The sequence below is a fragment of the Triplophysa rosa genome, linkage group LG21 (genome assembly GCF_024868665.1).
Source record: "Triplophysa rosa linkage group LG21, Trosa_1v2, whole genome shotgun sequence".
NCBI lineage: Eukaryota > Metazoa > Chordata > Actinopteri > Cypriniformes > Nemacheilidae > Triplophysa > Triplophysa rosa.
The window spans coordinates 19,156,866-19,172,567 of record NC_079910.1 but is presented as its reverse complement, the minus strand read 5'-3'; the positions used below and the strand labels follow the sequence as shown (position 1 = coordinate 19,172,567).

Genomic DNA, 15,702 nt, shown 5'->3' with positions numbered 1-15,702 from the left:
GAGCCTATTTCAACCCTTGTTGACATGCTTTTTGACAGGAGCTACTGAGCTATTAACATATTGTTTTTACTCGTAAACTGAACCGCTGTCATTTCCCCTGCAGGGATTGGTCGGAGAGACGGAGGGGGCGGGCAGCACTCGGGCGGAGACCCCCAGCACTTTGACGGAGATGGGGGGAGAAATTAATGTAAATCTCGACACGTATCAGATCACTTTGGAGGAGGTGCTTACCTGGCTGCTGTCGGCCGAAGACACGCTTCACATGCAAGATGACGTGTCTGATGATGTAGAGGAGGTCAAAGACCAGTTCCACACACATGAGGTGTGTGACAAAAACACGAATTGCAAACATGCTCATTTTTGTCCATTCATGTCTCTTAACCCTTTTACACCGGATGTGTCTTCGCTCCCACACATTCTACAAAGAGGTATTCGGTTTAGCATAACTCTGCAACCATTTGTGCTATCAAAAAACTTCGAATTGCTACTAAAAGTAGACAAACTGTGCTTTTTGACCATATATGGTATATTACGGTAATGTCTTGCGTTCTGTTAGCCAATCGCTGCTGTTTTTGTGGAGAGTGGCAGGGGGTGAATAGGGAGCCAAAGAGATGATGTGTTTTGTATGCCAACCCGGAAGTTAGCGGCGCACGGTTCCCTCGATCGAAAGCCTTTGCATTTTTCCCATAGACTTTTGGAAAATCGCAAAAATTAAGCTCTGTGTTTAACAAAGGGTTATGACACTTACACGTTTAGTCTATCAAGATAATCTTTACAAGTTGACACCACATTTGTTACTTTTGAAGCCGAAATACAATCGGCAGAAGTAAAAAGCTAACACAATGCTATCAACAGGCTACACTTAAGGTCGCTCTAAATCAACGTCACCCCCACCAAACCTCTGACAACTTTATATGCACGATAACGTCTAACGTCCCCGCCAAAGGAAGTAGTCACTTTTAGCAATTTGTTAGCAACCGCCGTTTTTAAGACACAATAAGGCTTTAAAAAAATCACAAGCAGGTTATAATTGGTGTGTTTTATGTCATAGAATAAAACGTGAAAATATTTAGAGGTTTTGTTTACCACAGACCTTATTTCAGGGGATTTACCAAAAAGCCATTCAAAAAGCCCATAGAGATTGGAGCGATGGAACCGGAAGTCCTAAAATGCTAACTCGCTTCCAGGTTTTGCATTCAAAAATACATCGTCTCTGAGCCTCCCTATAAACAGGTGCAGTTTTCGTGGAGCGCTCTAATAAAATTAGCAAACTAAACATGGCAAAGAGGAGATATACAACAGAAGAGGCGATCGGGATGATTTTTGACAATGAAACGTGTGTGATGTGGGCCTGTGCTTGCAATTAGACACCACCATATTTGAGTGAATAGTGCAAAAAATACACCTGGAGAACTGGGGTAAAAAAGGCTCGTGACTCAAAACTATGTACATGAGTGACACTAAAATACTTTTATGCGTGTACCACAGTATATTTTTCAAGTCTGAAGTGCTAGATTAGATAAATAGTTTTTTGAGAATTTCTAAATAAAAATCAGTAAAAAATTATTTCAATTTTTTTACTTTTGTCTATTTAAATTCTATTTACAAACTCACAACACACCGTAATGGTCAATAACGTCAGGATCATGCGCATTCGAGAGATGATGGAAGCTAGACATCAACGTTAATAGCGCTGTCAATATGGATATTTGTCTTAAACAAACAGAAGGTTCAGAAGACCTTTAAGACCACAGAGCCGTGTCGAGCAGTTCTTTGATCGATGGATGCACTTTTTGGAGCTTCAAAAAATCAACACCCGTTCACTCCCATACCGCTTGGAAATCAAATGATACGTGGTATTGTAACTCCGACTGGAGTATTCTTCAAGAAGAAAACCATATTCAGTTAGGATTCCTTGAGGGCGAGTATAACATGGGGACATTTTTATTTGGTAGCGAAATATCCCTTTAAATACATATTAAGTGTATCTACTCATGATTGGATTTCGGAATGTCTTCGGCATGCAGAACACTTGGAGAAGTCGAGGGTTTAAATCATACATTTTCTCCTACTTTGATGCAAGGACACACTGCAAATATTATCACGCACTGCCTACAGATGCTTTCTGTCTTCTCCGGGTGAACATGCTCTGAACATGCCAGGAATGTGAGGAATTTAGAGTCCACTGACAGACGTAAGAGTCAGTGCCCATAAACTCAGCCCTGAGTGAATGATCGGGAGAGAGAGAGAGAGAGAAAGGATTTAAAGGGATAGGTCACCCAAAAATTACAACCTTAGTCCCTATTTGGTACACACAAACACTGAGACATTTCTTTTGTGTTCCACAGAAGAAGTTGTAAACAGGTTTTGAAAAACATAAGGGGGAATAAATTGTGACAGAATTGTTGTTTTTGCGTTAACTATCCCTTTATAGGCACAGAGGGTGGTTTTAGTCTGCAGGGTGAGGTTTTCATTCCTTTTACAAACTGAACGATAATGTGAAGTATTGACGCAGAAACCAAATCACAGGAAATGAAAGAAAGCTGTTCAGATCCCCTGTGGAATGAGATTCTCCTGCAGGCGTTCATTGTTTGTCCCTGTTCTCTGTTTTCACTTTAATCATCAAAACACTGCAATAGTATGCAGGCTTTTTGCGTCATTTTTCCCTGAAGTTTGGCTGTTCTTGCTCTTTGGAAAAAAGACCTGTTGTTTTATGTTTTCAACTAGTGATGCTTGAATGATACGATTGGGCTGTTGCTAAAGTTCTGGAAACACATTGGTGGTTACCGTAGGTGACCCAGAAAAGTGCTAGAACATGAAACTAAACAACACCGCAGCTTTTGTTGGAGTATAATATCATTACACATTAAAGCAACACTTCATAGTTTTTTTCAACCTTTAAATAATGTCTCTAAAAGTATTTCAGTGGTAGAACGACTCTCAACTGGACGAATTCTACTTCCGCTGCTACCTGACTAGCCTCATAGCGGCTACAAACACACTCTGTGAGTTGTGTGTTCTGATGGGTACACACAGCCCCGCCCATCCCCTGCCTGCGGAAGAGTGCCACATGGTTTACAAACAACGTTTCTGCATTCGCCGGTTTCATCAGTTTCGTCAACAAATTCACATGTATTGCGCTGCCAACGGGGAAGCTTATACAGCGACATTTTTTTAAAACACTGAAAACAGACAATTGCGCTTATCAACCACATGGGGGAGCTGTGAGCAAAAGTTCAATAGTACACAGCAAATGGAAAATGATGTTTCCTCTTTTCATACAGTGTTCCAAATAGTGCATAGTTTGTGTCCCAACTCTACACTATTTCGGTTTTGCCAAAATATAGAACACACAATAAAAATCATTTCATAGCTCACGACCATTGGTGAGGGTCAGAAGATTTGCCCTCCGATGCTTTGTAGCTGACCTGTCAATGAAAGTGTTCTCTTGCTCTCTCAGGTCTTTATGATGGAGTTGACGGCCCACCAGAGCAGCGTGGGTAACGTCTTACAGGCAGGAAACCAACTGATCGCTCAAGGCATCTTAAGTGAGGACGAGGAGGATGAGATCCGAGAACAGATGACCTTGCTTAACTCCCGCTGGGAAAACCTGCGGGTTGCCAGCATGGATCGCCAGTCCAGGTACACACACACACACACATTTCCATTAAACACCATTGGATGAGTGTACTCTTACTAAAAAGATGTAAATTCCTCCGTCTTTAGACTTCATGAGGTTCTGATGGACCTACAACAGCAGCAGCTCCAGCAGCTGTCTGATTGGCTGACACTAACAGAGGGGCGGATCCGTAAGATGGAGAGAGAACCAGTAGCAGGAGACATGGATGGATATCTGGCTCAGCTTGAGCAGCACAAAGTAAGACGCATCTGATTGGTGGGTTAAAGGAAAAGCAGCGTTTTAATTAGATGGATGAAAATGGTATTAGATTTGAAGTAAATCTGTTGCAAATCTGGAAATGTTTATTGACTGTGGTGATATTGTGCCAATGGTCTTCATTGAACAAGAGTTAGAAAGTGTGCCATTGTTGTTGTGTACTGTATGTGTTGTGTTTTCATGAAGGTTTAAGGTTGGTTTAACCACGTATGAAAGAGAAATCACAAACAAAATAAGCATCACTTCTCAATGTTCTGTTGTCCGATGTTTCTTCGGTGAAAAACACTCGTTTTTCAAAAAATGTCTCGTGTGCCCCCCCATAGAGCTGATTTAAAATGACACCAAATTCTGTTCTTGTCAATTTCGTCTGCTACATACCATAGTTATTATATTTTTGCTTTTAGTTTTATTTAGTTTTAGTAATATTTAAAATTTGCTTTTATTTTTAGATTTTTATTTTTATGTTAATTTTTAGCAATTATGTTAAAGTTTTAGCAATTTTGGTTTATACTTTTGTAATTTTATCATATTTATTTGTTAATTTTTTATGTTGCTATATAATATTAAATCATTTTTATTTTAGTTTTTGTTTATTATTATAATTTTAGTGCTAATAGTGATATTTAGTGATAATTTCAGTTTATTTTTAAGGCAACATTTCAATTTTTCTTTTAGTTCAGTTTTTCCCAATAATTTCAATACTTTATTTGATTTCAATGAAAAGAAACATTTTCAAAGTTTTATTTTAGTAAACTAAAATAACATTGCCATATACATCAGTTTTATAGCTGTATATTATGTGAACATAACAGAGAGAGAAAGTTTGCAAAGTGTGCAAAAAGAATGAATGGTTAAATCGGTATGCCCCAGTGAACGAGAGACAGACACGACCTCTGTGTGTTTGTTCAGCGAGAAAGACACACACACACGCATGCGCGCACACACGTTTACATTTAGGAGCCTCATAGTCTCATGAGGATTGTACCACAGCACTATTTATGGAGACGCAAACATCAGTACAGAACATCCGTCACAAATTTACCCTCAAATCTACTACAGTCATAGTGAAATCTGACCAACTTATTTAAGTGATTCGGGTCATGTTTGGGTCATATTTTTGCCTAAAATTTAAGAGAGAAAAAATTGTTTTTACATTAAAAACAAATCCTGTTTTTAAGACCAGTAAGGTCTGTTGTATTGTAACATGGTTTTCACAACAAACAAGCACGTATTCAACCATGATTCTCATAGTCTTTTGAATGGGTTTCATTTGTGTAAAACCTCAGTTTTTTATACTTTACGTGTCAAACTGACATTTCCTTCAAAATCACACCCGACAGCTTCATTTATAAATCATTATAAGCCAAACATTGTGATTTGGGGTAAGGTGAGGAGGTTATTTTGTTGTACTTATGCTGAATAACTATTTTCTGGTCATTTTTAACCGAAGTTACAGCTTTAAAAATGACCTGACTGTGTTCAAAATGATTCAGTTTTGTGGAAGCGAGTGAATATATGTAAATATTTTGTCTTCATGTGCATTTCGTCTTTTCACAATACATTTAACTGGATTTTTTTGTGAAATGAAGCAGCGTAGCAATTCTTGCTTAATAAATAACACATATGTATATATAGAACGTTTCATCGGACATGCGTGCCGGGACTGCAGTTAACTTCCTGTCTGTGTTTGGCTAGTGTCTAATAATATAACTATTTATAGTTTATGTGATTGTTTTTTGCAAAATAATTGTATTAAATAAATGATTTGTTGTATTTTGTTGCATGTTACTTGAAAAGTGAAGTGAAAGTGACCTATTTGTCAGGTATGGTGACCCATACCCGAAATGTGACCTCTGTGCAATTCCAACGTTATGGACATGACATTTTGCGTTATGGACGTGACATAAAAATGCGCAGAGAATGAATTTGTTACAAATATATTGAACCATCTGTTTATATTTTACTAAACCCTTGTTGATAGAGTCTAAACATAAAAAATGTCAGTCTATGAACAAATTTTCTATTTTAAAAAAGGGAAATAAACATGCGTTATGGATGTGACAAAAAAGGATGCGTTTTTTGGAGACGACAAACTTTGTAGGATTTCTGTGAAATAAAATGCACAATCCTAAAGCAATAATACCCAATGAATGGAGAAGGGATGCCTCTTTATAGAACATATAATAGTTATTTTATTTTAATTTTCATGTGTCCATTTATGAGGAATATGTAACGTTATGGATGTGACAATCCTGAAAATGGCACTTACCTGACTATGAAAAATCATGCAATAAAAATAAAACAAATGCTTTACAAATTTGAAGAGAGATGTCACATGGGTATTTGAACCACCAAATGTTAATATCTGTGCTGTTACCAAAGTAAAAACCGTTCAACTTAATTTTTTCATGGTAACGTTGACATTTTCACGGAATTGCCCCTCTGCATTTAACCCATCCAGTGACTAGTGAACACACGCGCAGCCGGAGCAGTGGAATGCTTGTATTAAATAAACAATTTGTTGAATGGGTCCTGTAGTTTGGTCGCATTTTAAGAAACCGTATGGTACATTGACATCTAGCGGTTGAGCTTGATATCGCAGTCTAAATTCAAAATATTGGAGAGACAAGTTTAGCCGAGTAACAGTTCTTCTCTGTTTCTTTTTCTTGTTATCAGAAATAATCTACATGCTCTTTATTGGTTGTGAAGTGTACCGAAAGTTAACTGCAGCCCACGAATGCACGCATGTGCAGTAACGTTTGTTTATGTTGTCACTTTGAAAGCGTCTATATGTAAATATATTATTTAAGTAAATACGACCATCCCCTTTTGACCTTTTAACTTTTCTTTATTGTGTTTTGTCATCAGATGTTGCAGAATGACCTTGAGGGGGAGCAGGTGAAGGTCAACTCTCTCACACACATGGTTGTGGTCGTGGATGATTACAGTGGTGAGAGCGCCACCGCTGCCCTGGAGGAACAATTACAGGTAGATTAGAGGATAACATTCAAACCACAAAAAAATTTTGTACTAGGTATATGATGAAGAGTTATGATACCTTATTCATGCACGCTTAGGACGGCTAGAGATCCAAGATTATTTTAGTTTCCTTAAATTAAAACTTTGAGAAAGTGTCTGTTCATTGAAAACAAATGAAATAATGCCCTAAAACTATTGGAAAAACTTAATCTAATTTTACCTCAGAAATAAACTGAAGAAGTTTAAAGTACTAAAATTATAATAATAAACAAAAGCTAAAATAAAATAAAATAAGAATGTATTAATTTTAGATAGCAATATAAAAAATAATCAAATAAATCATAAAAATTACAAAAGCATAAAGCAGAATTGCAAAAAATGTAACTAAAATGAACATAAAAACTAAAAAATCTCAAAATAAAAGCTCATTTAAAATATTAATAAAACTAAACAAAACTATAATAACTCTGTAGAGATCATTTCAAACTAGATTTTTACATTTTCAAAAGAAATTGTAACGGAACAAACAGCCACAATATTAGTTTGTTTTTATTAGTTCAAAATTAAGTACATTGGCCGCAGAACAAAGATCTCTGTAGTGATTATTATCAAACTGAGCACGGGTGTCCATCACTGGTTTGCTGATGTCCTCTGTAAGAACTGAGATGTTGGACGCAGTCTCCGAGTTTTCTGGCTGCTGCTCACTGATACTTGGAACAGACTTATGTAACTCCCAGTACTGAAAGACCGACCGCCAAAAAGTGTGTGAAAAGTAATTTAGTGAAGAACTTTCTCTCTGGTTTTTCCTACGGTTCCTCACAGTCACTGGGAGAACGCTGGGCGGCCGTGTGTCGGTGGACTGAGGAGCGCTGGAACAAACTCGAGGAGATTCAGTTGGTGTGGCAGCGGCTGCTCGATGACCAGGTGAGACTTTACATCCATTTACAAACGAGATGAGAACATTAAACTCAAATGATAACATCTGCTTCAAGTGGAAAAGGGCCCTGTTTGTTGATAAAAAATAGAAAATCCTGTCATTTGCTCACATTCATGTTCTGTATAAATGCATCACTGCTTAACAGAACTGGTGAGACAGCCTTCTGAGAGATGGAGAATTGAATTATGGGTGTTTTTGACCTGCAGACAGCATTGGCATTTATCCTGTACATCATTGGCTCAGAGTGCACAAGACCTTGTTCTCCAATGTTCCCCGTCTAGACCTTTTCCATTAGTGTGTGCCTATAACACTAAACAGATCACGCAATCCGACGCTTTTATCTGTGATGTTAAGTGCTGTTTTACACGTGTATGCTGAAGGTGCGATCACAAGAAATGAAAGAGACATTTAGAAGACGCTTAAACAAGTATTACACATTGCATGAGATGTGTATCGTTATCATTTTTGTCTTTTTTACCAGTCCACCAAAGAATAGATTTAAAAATTATATTATTAGTCTATATGTCACTGCATAACTTGGCACCTACATACATTTCCGATTGTCTGTCAAAATATTTTCCAAATGTAAGATCCTCTAGTGCTGGTCTTTTAGAATATCGCACAGTCAATTTTAGGCGATCTGGTGGTACCTCATTTAGTTATTATGCTCCAAAAATTTGCAGTTGTCTGCCAAATAAAGTGAGAGAATCACCAAGTATTTCTATTTTTAAAAAGCGGCTCAAGACATCTCTTTAAAATTGCCTATGATAAAAGCGGTTGGAGCTGTGTTTAATCCTTGTCTTAATTGTTACTTTTTTTGTATATTATTATATTATGTCATGTAATGTTTTACTGTTTTTGCACCTGTGAAGCACTTTGACTTGATTTTATGACTTTGATTTGACATGATTTTATGTATGAAAAGTGCTATATAAATAAATGTTTATTATTATTATTATTATTATTTTTTTGTCCATTCAGAATTTGTTTGGATCCTGGCTTGCAGAGAAGGAGAAAGCGTTGCGTGAAGTTCAGACGTGTGATTTCAAAGACCCCGGTGAAATAAACGCCAGTGTCCGCACATTAGCTGTGAGTAAACGAACACACGGGCTGCTGGCAGATTCTTCACGAGGTCACACAGTTTTTATGTTCTGTCGACGCTTGTCCGTTATTTTAGATACATGTTTAATCGTTTTACTGAGGAATCGTGGAAAGATTTGTCAATCTCGTAGTTTATCAAGTAATGGTTTTTTATATCACTGTTTTGACCTTTGACCCTGTGACAGAACCTGAAGGAGGACATGGCTCAGAAGCGGAGGACTCTGAGCGCTCTGTCAGACGCAGGACAGGATGTGATTGTGCTGTTAAACAGTCCAGCAGCTGCTCAGAAGATCGAAACAGACACAGACCTGCTGACCCAGCGCTGGGACAACCTGGTCCAGAAACTGGAGGATTGCTCCAGTCAGGTCAGACACATCTTCAGTCTACTCAAATCTGAATATAGTACAAGTGTAGTTCTCATATTGATCTATGAGTTTCATGTTGATTTGTGAGTATGTTTTATAATAAAGAACCGGTTGTAAGATGTGTTGTGTACACCCGACGATGACAATGTAATAGAAAGATGCTCTCTGTTTAACTCTACAGAAGTTGTCTATTTGTTATGGTATTAGCTCGGACTAACATAAATGAATTCACCTGAGCACTAATCTGTGTCTATTATTCCAGTTTAACACCGCTTCATTGTCCAGGTAACCGAAGTGGTGTCCCTTGCTGGGATGCCCCTGGCACAGGAGAAGCGTGTTGTCACGGAGACGGTCACAACCATAACAACACGGATGGAGAAGACTTTCACCAGCAGCGAGCGGGAGTTACCGCCCCCCGCCCCTCCGAAACGACGACATCTGGACACAGACGCAGAGCTCAGGAGACTGTAAGACTTCTGCTGTAAACTTCACGGGACACATATTAAATACACCGAATGTTCGGCAACCGAAAATATTCGGCCGAAAATAGCAAAAAAAAGCATGTTCGGCCGAATAAGTGAACATGACAAACATGATGTGTGATATGATCAAGCAGCAACCAGTGTGTGGAGCATTTTAAAGTGTCAAAGAAACACAGCACGGAACTTGCCACGCCGGAGTAAATTTCTGAATGAAAGCGTCTTTGCCGGTCGGTAACTTGTGTACTTCAGACTACCCCCCCTCGCCGCTCACGACATCCTTTGACATCATACAGTGGTCGCGTGCACACAATTCCATCTGCTAAACAACTTGTCAAAGTATGTTCTGTGCATCCCGGCCACGAGTGCACCTTCTGAGAGAACAGTCAGCTTTTGTGGGCGGAGTTTGGAGGAGAGACATGAATGTGAAATGGTTGTCAGTCAGAATTGCTGGCATGGATGTTTTTTTTCTTTAAATCATTTTGCAATGTAGCCAATAATAATCCAACAGTTTTCGTTTATTTATATTTTTAGCTTATAATGTTGAATGACACTTTTTAATGAATACAAGTTTTGTTGTAGGGGTACATTCTTTCAGCAGTCAGTTCAAGGAAGAGGGCTCAATTTTTTTGTTTTAATTTAGCCTACTTGTTTTGCTCAATTTTATTTTAAGTTATATTGTATTATATTGAAACGCAAGACAAAATATACAAATAATTTTGACCATTCAGTTCATGCAATAGTGAAAAAATTGGCTAAATATATAGAAGAAATAAGAAAAGCCATGTTCGGTGTTCAAGTGTTTCATTTTTATTCAGCTTCGGCCAAGAATTTTCATTTCGGTGCATCCCTAATATTAAGATGCTCAAGCCACTTAATTAAAATGTACAAATGTCACTGTATCAGATAACAAAATATCATTTATTGCATCGAGTGCCAACAAATGCATTCACAGTAATACAACAAAATATTCTGCTTATCAAACGTTATGTATCCAGCAATTGGTGTAAGCTAAAATCCACGTAAAAATATTGATAATATTTATATAATGTTGAAATAATGTTTATACAAATTACAGTAATCATTTTACGTGTGACCTCAACCGTCTTAGTATGCCATTTAGGGACATTTTACATCCCCTCATGTGAACTCATCTGTGCTTGTGTTTTATAGAGCTGAAAGTGATGTTCCTGAGCTTTTGTCCCGTCTGGCTGCGTGGAAATCATCTGCTCTAGCTGCTAGAGATTCATCTGTCCTGAATGAAAAACTACAGGTGACCAATTCATATTTCAGCCCACACTGACAACATTGATTTGAAATATGAATATTTGACTTGACTGCATCATTTTATACGTGATTTTTTTAGGCCCTGGAGGCGGGGCTTGCTGAAAAGGAGGGTCCAGTTAAAGAGGTGGTGCAGAAAGGAGGGAAGATGATGGAACAGTTGGAGAAAGGTGGGGAATTATGGGTAACATGAGTAAAATAGACGTGTCGTGTTCTCATGCTGATATGTTACAGAGGGTGTGTCTGCGGATGAGGCCCTGTCCCGCCTGGACGCCATGTGCAAAGAATGGGACAGCTGTCAGAATATCCTCCAGGATCTGAGAAACCAAGCTCGGGTTCTCGAGCAGGTGACAGCGGTTCTCTCAGGACTCAAGGCTGTAGATGGAGTTCTGCAGGAACAGGAGAAACGGTTGATCTCCACAGAGGGGTTTGAAGCCACAAATGACCCCCAAAAGCTGCAAACGCTCAAAGATGATTGTGAGGTCAGTATAATATCAGGATTCAAATAGTGTATTTTTGTTATTTTTAAGTGTTTCCAAGGTATTGACGAAGATCCGTGTTTTCAGTGTTATGTAATAGGGGGTGCTGTTGCGCATTTGAAAGATTACAGCATCTACAGATTGAATATTCAGCTTTTTGTTAAAAATTTGGTATTTTTGAAGATTGCTATCCGAAAAACCCACATAAAAGAACACTCTAGTACTGTGTATACTACAGTATTTACTCTAGTATACTATAAATGTAAAATTACTAGATACTATAGGGTTTTTAACTAGTTAACTAGTACTTGGTACCATACTTACTACTTTACTAAAAAACGTACTAAAAAGTACTACAGTATACTATACTAATTACTACTTATGGATTTCTTTGAGACAAATTGTGCTAAAAACTTGCTTGCTTATGGTATAGACAAGTAAGAGCAATACTGTGTTCCATGCTCCGATTTTCCATACTATTTCAGACCTGGAAATGACTCAAATCAAATCCATTACTTTTCAAGACTGTGTAGGAACCCACTATTATTCAGATTACCACAGTTTCCTATGGTAAACATTATGGTATACTGTAGTTTTTCTTCAATGTGGGAAGTGTGTGTGTGTGTCTTGTGGTATATGTGGTTCACGAGGACACATTTTTAGTTAGTAAACTATTAAGTACAAGAGTTTTACGAAGTAAACATGGAATATGAGGACATCTCAAGTGTGGCTGTAATTCAAACAGCTTTTGAAATTGTTAAAATTTCCAACATTTGCCTTGAGGGTTACAGTTGGTTTACGGCAAAGAAACTAGCGCTTTTCCACCATAGCGCCGAAGGGTTCTAAGCACTGTCTGAAATGGTTACAGTTATGTTTCCACGTGAGCCTGGTTCGACACGGCATGATAACAAATTGTTCTCGGCTCGGAATTTTCAGCACGGTTCTATATCCGTGCTGAATCGTGCTAATGAATGCACGCAGAGCCGTTATAGCTCAGTCTCTTGTGTTACCGAGGCATCGCGTGACACGTTTGTGTTTACATTCTAAAAATGTCCGTTATCAGCCCTGCGGTGGAAAATGAAACCATTTACGTACCGGCTGGCATGGAACGGCACGGTGTGCAACGGGAACGATTCGGCGCGATGGTGGAAAAGTGCTCTATCATTATGTCAGTAGAATGTTCTCGTAATGTAGGAATCCTAATTTGTGTGCATGTGTGTGTTTCAGTGTGGTTTAGCAGAGCTGGTAAAGCTTCAGCCGCAGGTGGATGATCTCTGCGCTCAGATGGAGCTTCTGTCTGCAGAACCTGCTGTCCCTGATACACTGAGACCCAGTGTGACAGCGCTGACATCACGCCATCGTACATCCATTCAAGAGCTGAAGACACGAGAGCACGACATCACTACAGGTACACATTACCACCACGCTCCAGCCTGCCGTTTGATGAGATCTGGGATTGGTTGTTGGTTGATGATGGAGAAATTAAATATCTTCTAGAAAAAGAACAGATCGTTCTGAACGTTCTGTGTGTGTGTTTGTGTGCGCGTGTGTTTTTGTGTTTGTGTGCATGTGCATGTGCGAGTGTGAGTGCGTGTATGTTTAATTCTACTTTCTCTTGAAGCAACAGTTCAAGTTAAAGGACACATGTATTACACACACACACACACGCACGCACGCACGCACACACACACACACACACACACACACACACGTGGATCAATTCAAATCTCCAACATTTTCACTATGTTTAGTTTGCTCAGGCGTGTTGACAAGTAATGTGTACGTTCAACAATAGAAATGAATTCCAAGTCATCATTTGTCATTTTAAATATTGCACTAAACATCGTACCTTGGACTTTATACCGAGGTATTACCGTACAGTGAGATTTTGATATTGTTACATCCCTATTCTACATACTTTCTCAATAGCAAAAATGTAAGATATGTTTTCAGTGCACTCAGAATTTGGTTCGCTGGAGAAAACATGTTAAATTACAGTTAAGACTTTTGGGAGTTTGTTTTATATCAAATACAATGTGATTCTTTTTCTCTGCCAGCAACAACTCGTTTTCCACTTGACAGCTTTCCTTGCGCGTGAAATCACCTGCCTGCTAACAAGCTACAAAAATTCGTGCTTCGACCCAAAATCCTATCAGAACTAGAGCAGATTTACAGAACATTGCAACTCATTTATGAAAAGTTACATACATGTTGCCAGAATGTGATTATATAATGATGTTTTATGGCAGTTTAATATAAAATCAGCTTATATGAGCCGTACGGCTCGGCTGTGTAATGTTGTAAAAACAGCTCTTGGAAGAGAGCTGCAGTGTGAGAAGGAAATCTTGGGGCCTGTGAGGTTGAATTGTTGCCAAGGGCGAGTTACACACCTCGAGCCTCAATTTCACTGTCACTCTCTATCGCTTGTTCTCTTTGTGGTTATTAGAAGTTATTTAAAGGGAATTATGCAACAGGTAAATCATTTGTCTAGCATGAGGGAAAGAGACGCCAGTCTATTTATGGATTTAATGTCAGCGGGAGTCCAGTGTGCCCCCTCAGAAAGCTTTTATATACGCTGAGAAACTGATAAAACTGTGTGTGTGTTTTAACTATCAGTGTGTCAATGTTTAACCTTGAGATTGTGCTTGACTGCTTCACTCTTACACACACACACACTTCAACTCAGCTTTCTACATGACAACATACCACATACTTTTATTGTTTTATTTAAAGGTATTTATCATTTCTACAGACTAACCCTGACGCTAAAAAGTTTCTACTCTACACACACATACACACACACACACACACACACACACACACACGTGCATAGGATGTTCATGGGACAATCGGAAACCAAATTTTCCATGATTTGACCTGTTGACCTAACATCTGGGATCCAGGCTACTGTAACTAAACACACAAACACAGACACACAAAAATGATCCACGGTCAGTTATTTAGGTCTCCTCGCTGGCAAAAACATTATCACATGACCATGAGCTTATATGAAAAGTGTGTATAAACATCTTACAAAGAGCCAGTTCACATACCTATGAACAGTGTTGTGTGTAACTAGTTACTATGTAATAAGTTACTGTAATTTAATTACTTTTCCCTTGAAAATGTAAAGTGAGGGATTACTCTTATTTTTTCTATAATTTAATTACAGTTACTTTTGATGTAATTGAACTAAATACTGTGTGTAATATACAGTATGTTTGAATGTTGATGTCAATTCCACTATTGCACAAAGTCTAACTTTAAAATCCCTGCTTTAATGTATAATTCTCACATTTGTAATACTTTGGTCAGTTAATAAGAATACTTTCTGTAGTTTTATATTATTTATTTGAAGGAATGAAAAGAGCCGTTTCATGTCTATCCTTCAATCACTTAACTAATCAAGGTTGATATAGAAAGTAATTAGTAATACGTAATTAAATACTTTTTGGAGATAATAAATTGTGCAGTAATCTAATTACACTATTGAATATGCAATGAGTCATTTATTACTTTTTGAGTAATGAGTAACTTGCCCAACACTGCCTATGAAACCTGTGAAAATAGTTTGAAACCCAAGTTTGTTATATGTGTGTGCTACCAGACATGAATGATGCATGAAATTGTGCAGTTTGTTGAGAAGTGTGATGTGTTATGTGTAATTGGTCAGGCTATTTAAGACACTTTAGCGTAACAGCGTCCTGTCAACCACAACACGTCAGGAAAGAGCACATTGTTCTGACAAATTAGTTCAAATCTGTTTAAAACATAAAAATGGTTACTTTACATACATATCTTCACGTGTTGATGTCAAATTATGTCACACTCGCATTCCCCGCAAAATTATACAGACAACTTAACTTACACTTCATATTATAAACTTACTGTTATTGGGGTAAATTGAAGATATATTGATTTTATATGTACTTGCTCAATTGTTTTTTAAAAGTTATGGATTACAGCTTTAAATAATGATTAAATATTTATTTTGATATGTATTTAACCTAAAATATATAAAAATGTGATTAAAAAAGTTGTACATTGCACAGTTGCACATTGTAAATGCACTACTGTACGTATAATGTCTCTCTCTCTGTCTCTCTGTCTCTCTCTCTCTCTCTCTCTCTCTCTCTCTCTCTCTCTCTCTCTCTCTCTCTCTCTCTCTCTCTCTCTGCTCTCT

At 38.0% G+C, this 15,702-nt stretch overlaps 1 protein-coding gene across 5 annotated transcripts in view; it reads left to right on the top strand.

Moving 5' to 3' along the window:
* utrn (utrophin) overlaps positions 1 to 15,702 on the top strand; it is a 213,565-nt gene that overhangs the window by 34,265 nt on the left and 163,598 nt on the right. For all 5 annotated transcript variants that reach the window (XM_057319652.1, XM_057319654.1, XM_057319650.1 and 2 more), the window contains 12 exons: positions 104 to 322; positions 3,461 to 3,642; positions 3,727 to 3,877; positions 6,764 to 6,883; positions 7,697 to 7,798; positions 8,793 to 8,900; positions 9,098 to 9,277; positions 9,563 to 9,744; positions 10,930 to 11,029; positions 11,123 to 11,210; positions 11,275 to 11,522; positions 12,747 to 12,927. In XM_057319652.1, coding sequence (XP_057175635.1) covers positions 104 to 322; positions 3,461 to 3,642; positions 3,727 to 3,877; positions 6,764 to 6,883; positions 7,697 to 7,798; positions 8,793 to 8,900; positions 9,098 to 9,277; positions 9,563 to 9,744; positions 10,930 to 11,029; positions 11,123 to 11,210; positions 11,275 to 11,522; positions 12,747 to 12,927 — 1,861 coding nt within the window. The remainder of the gene's footprint in view (positions 1 to 103; positions 323 to 3,460; positions 3,643 to 3,726; positions 3,878 to 6,763; positions 6,884 to 7,696; positions 7,799 to 8,792; positions 8,901 to 9,097; positions 9,278 to 9,562; positions 9,745 to 10,929; positions 11,030 to 11,122; positions 11,211 to 11,274; positions 11,523 to 12,746; positions 12,928 to 15,702) is intronic.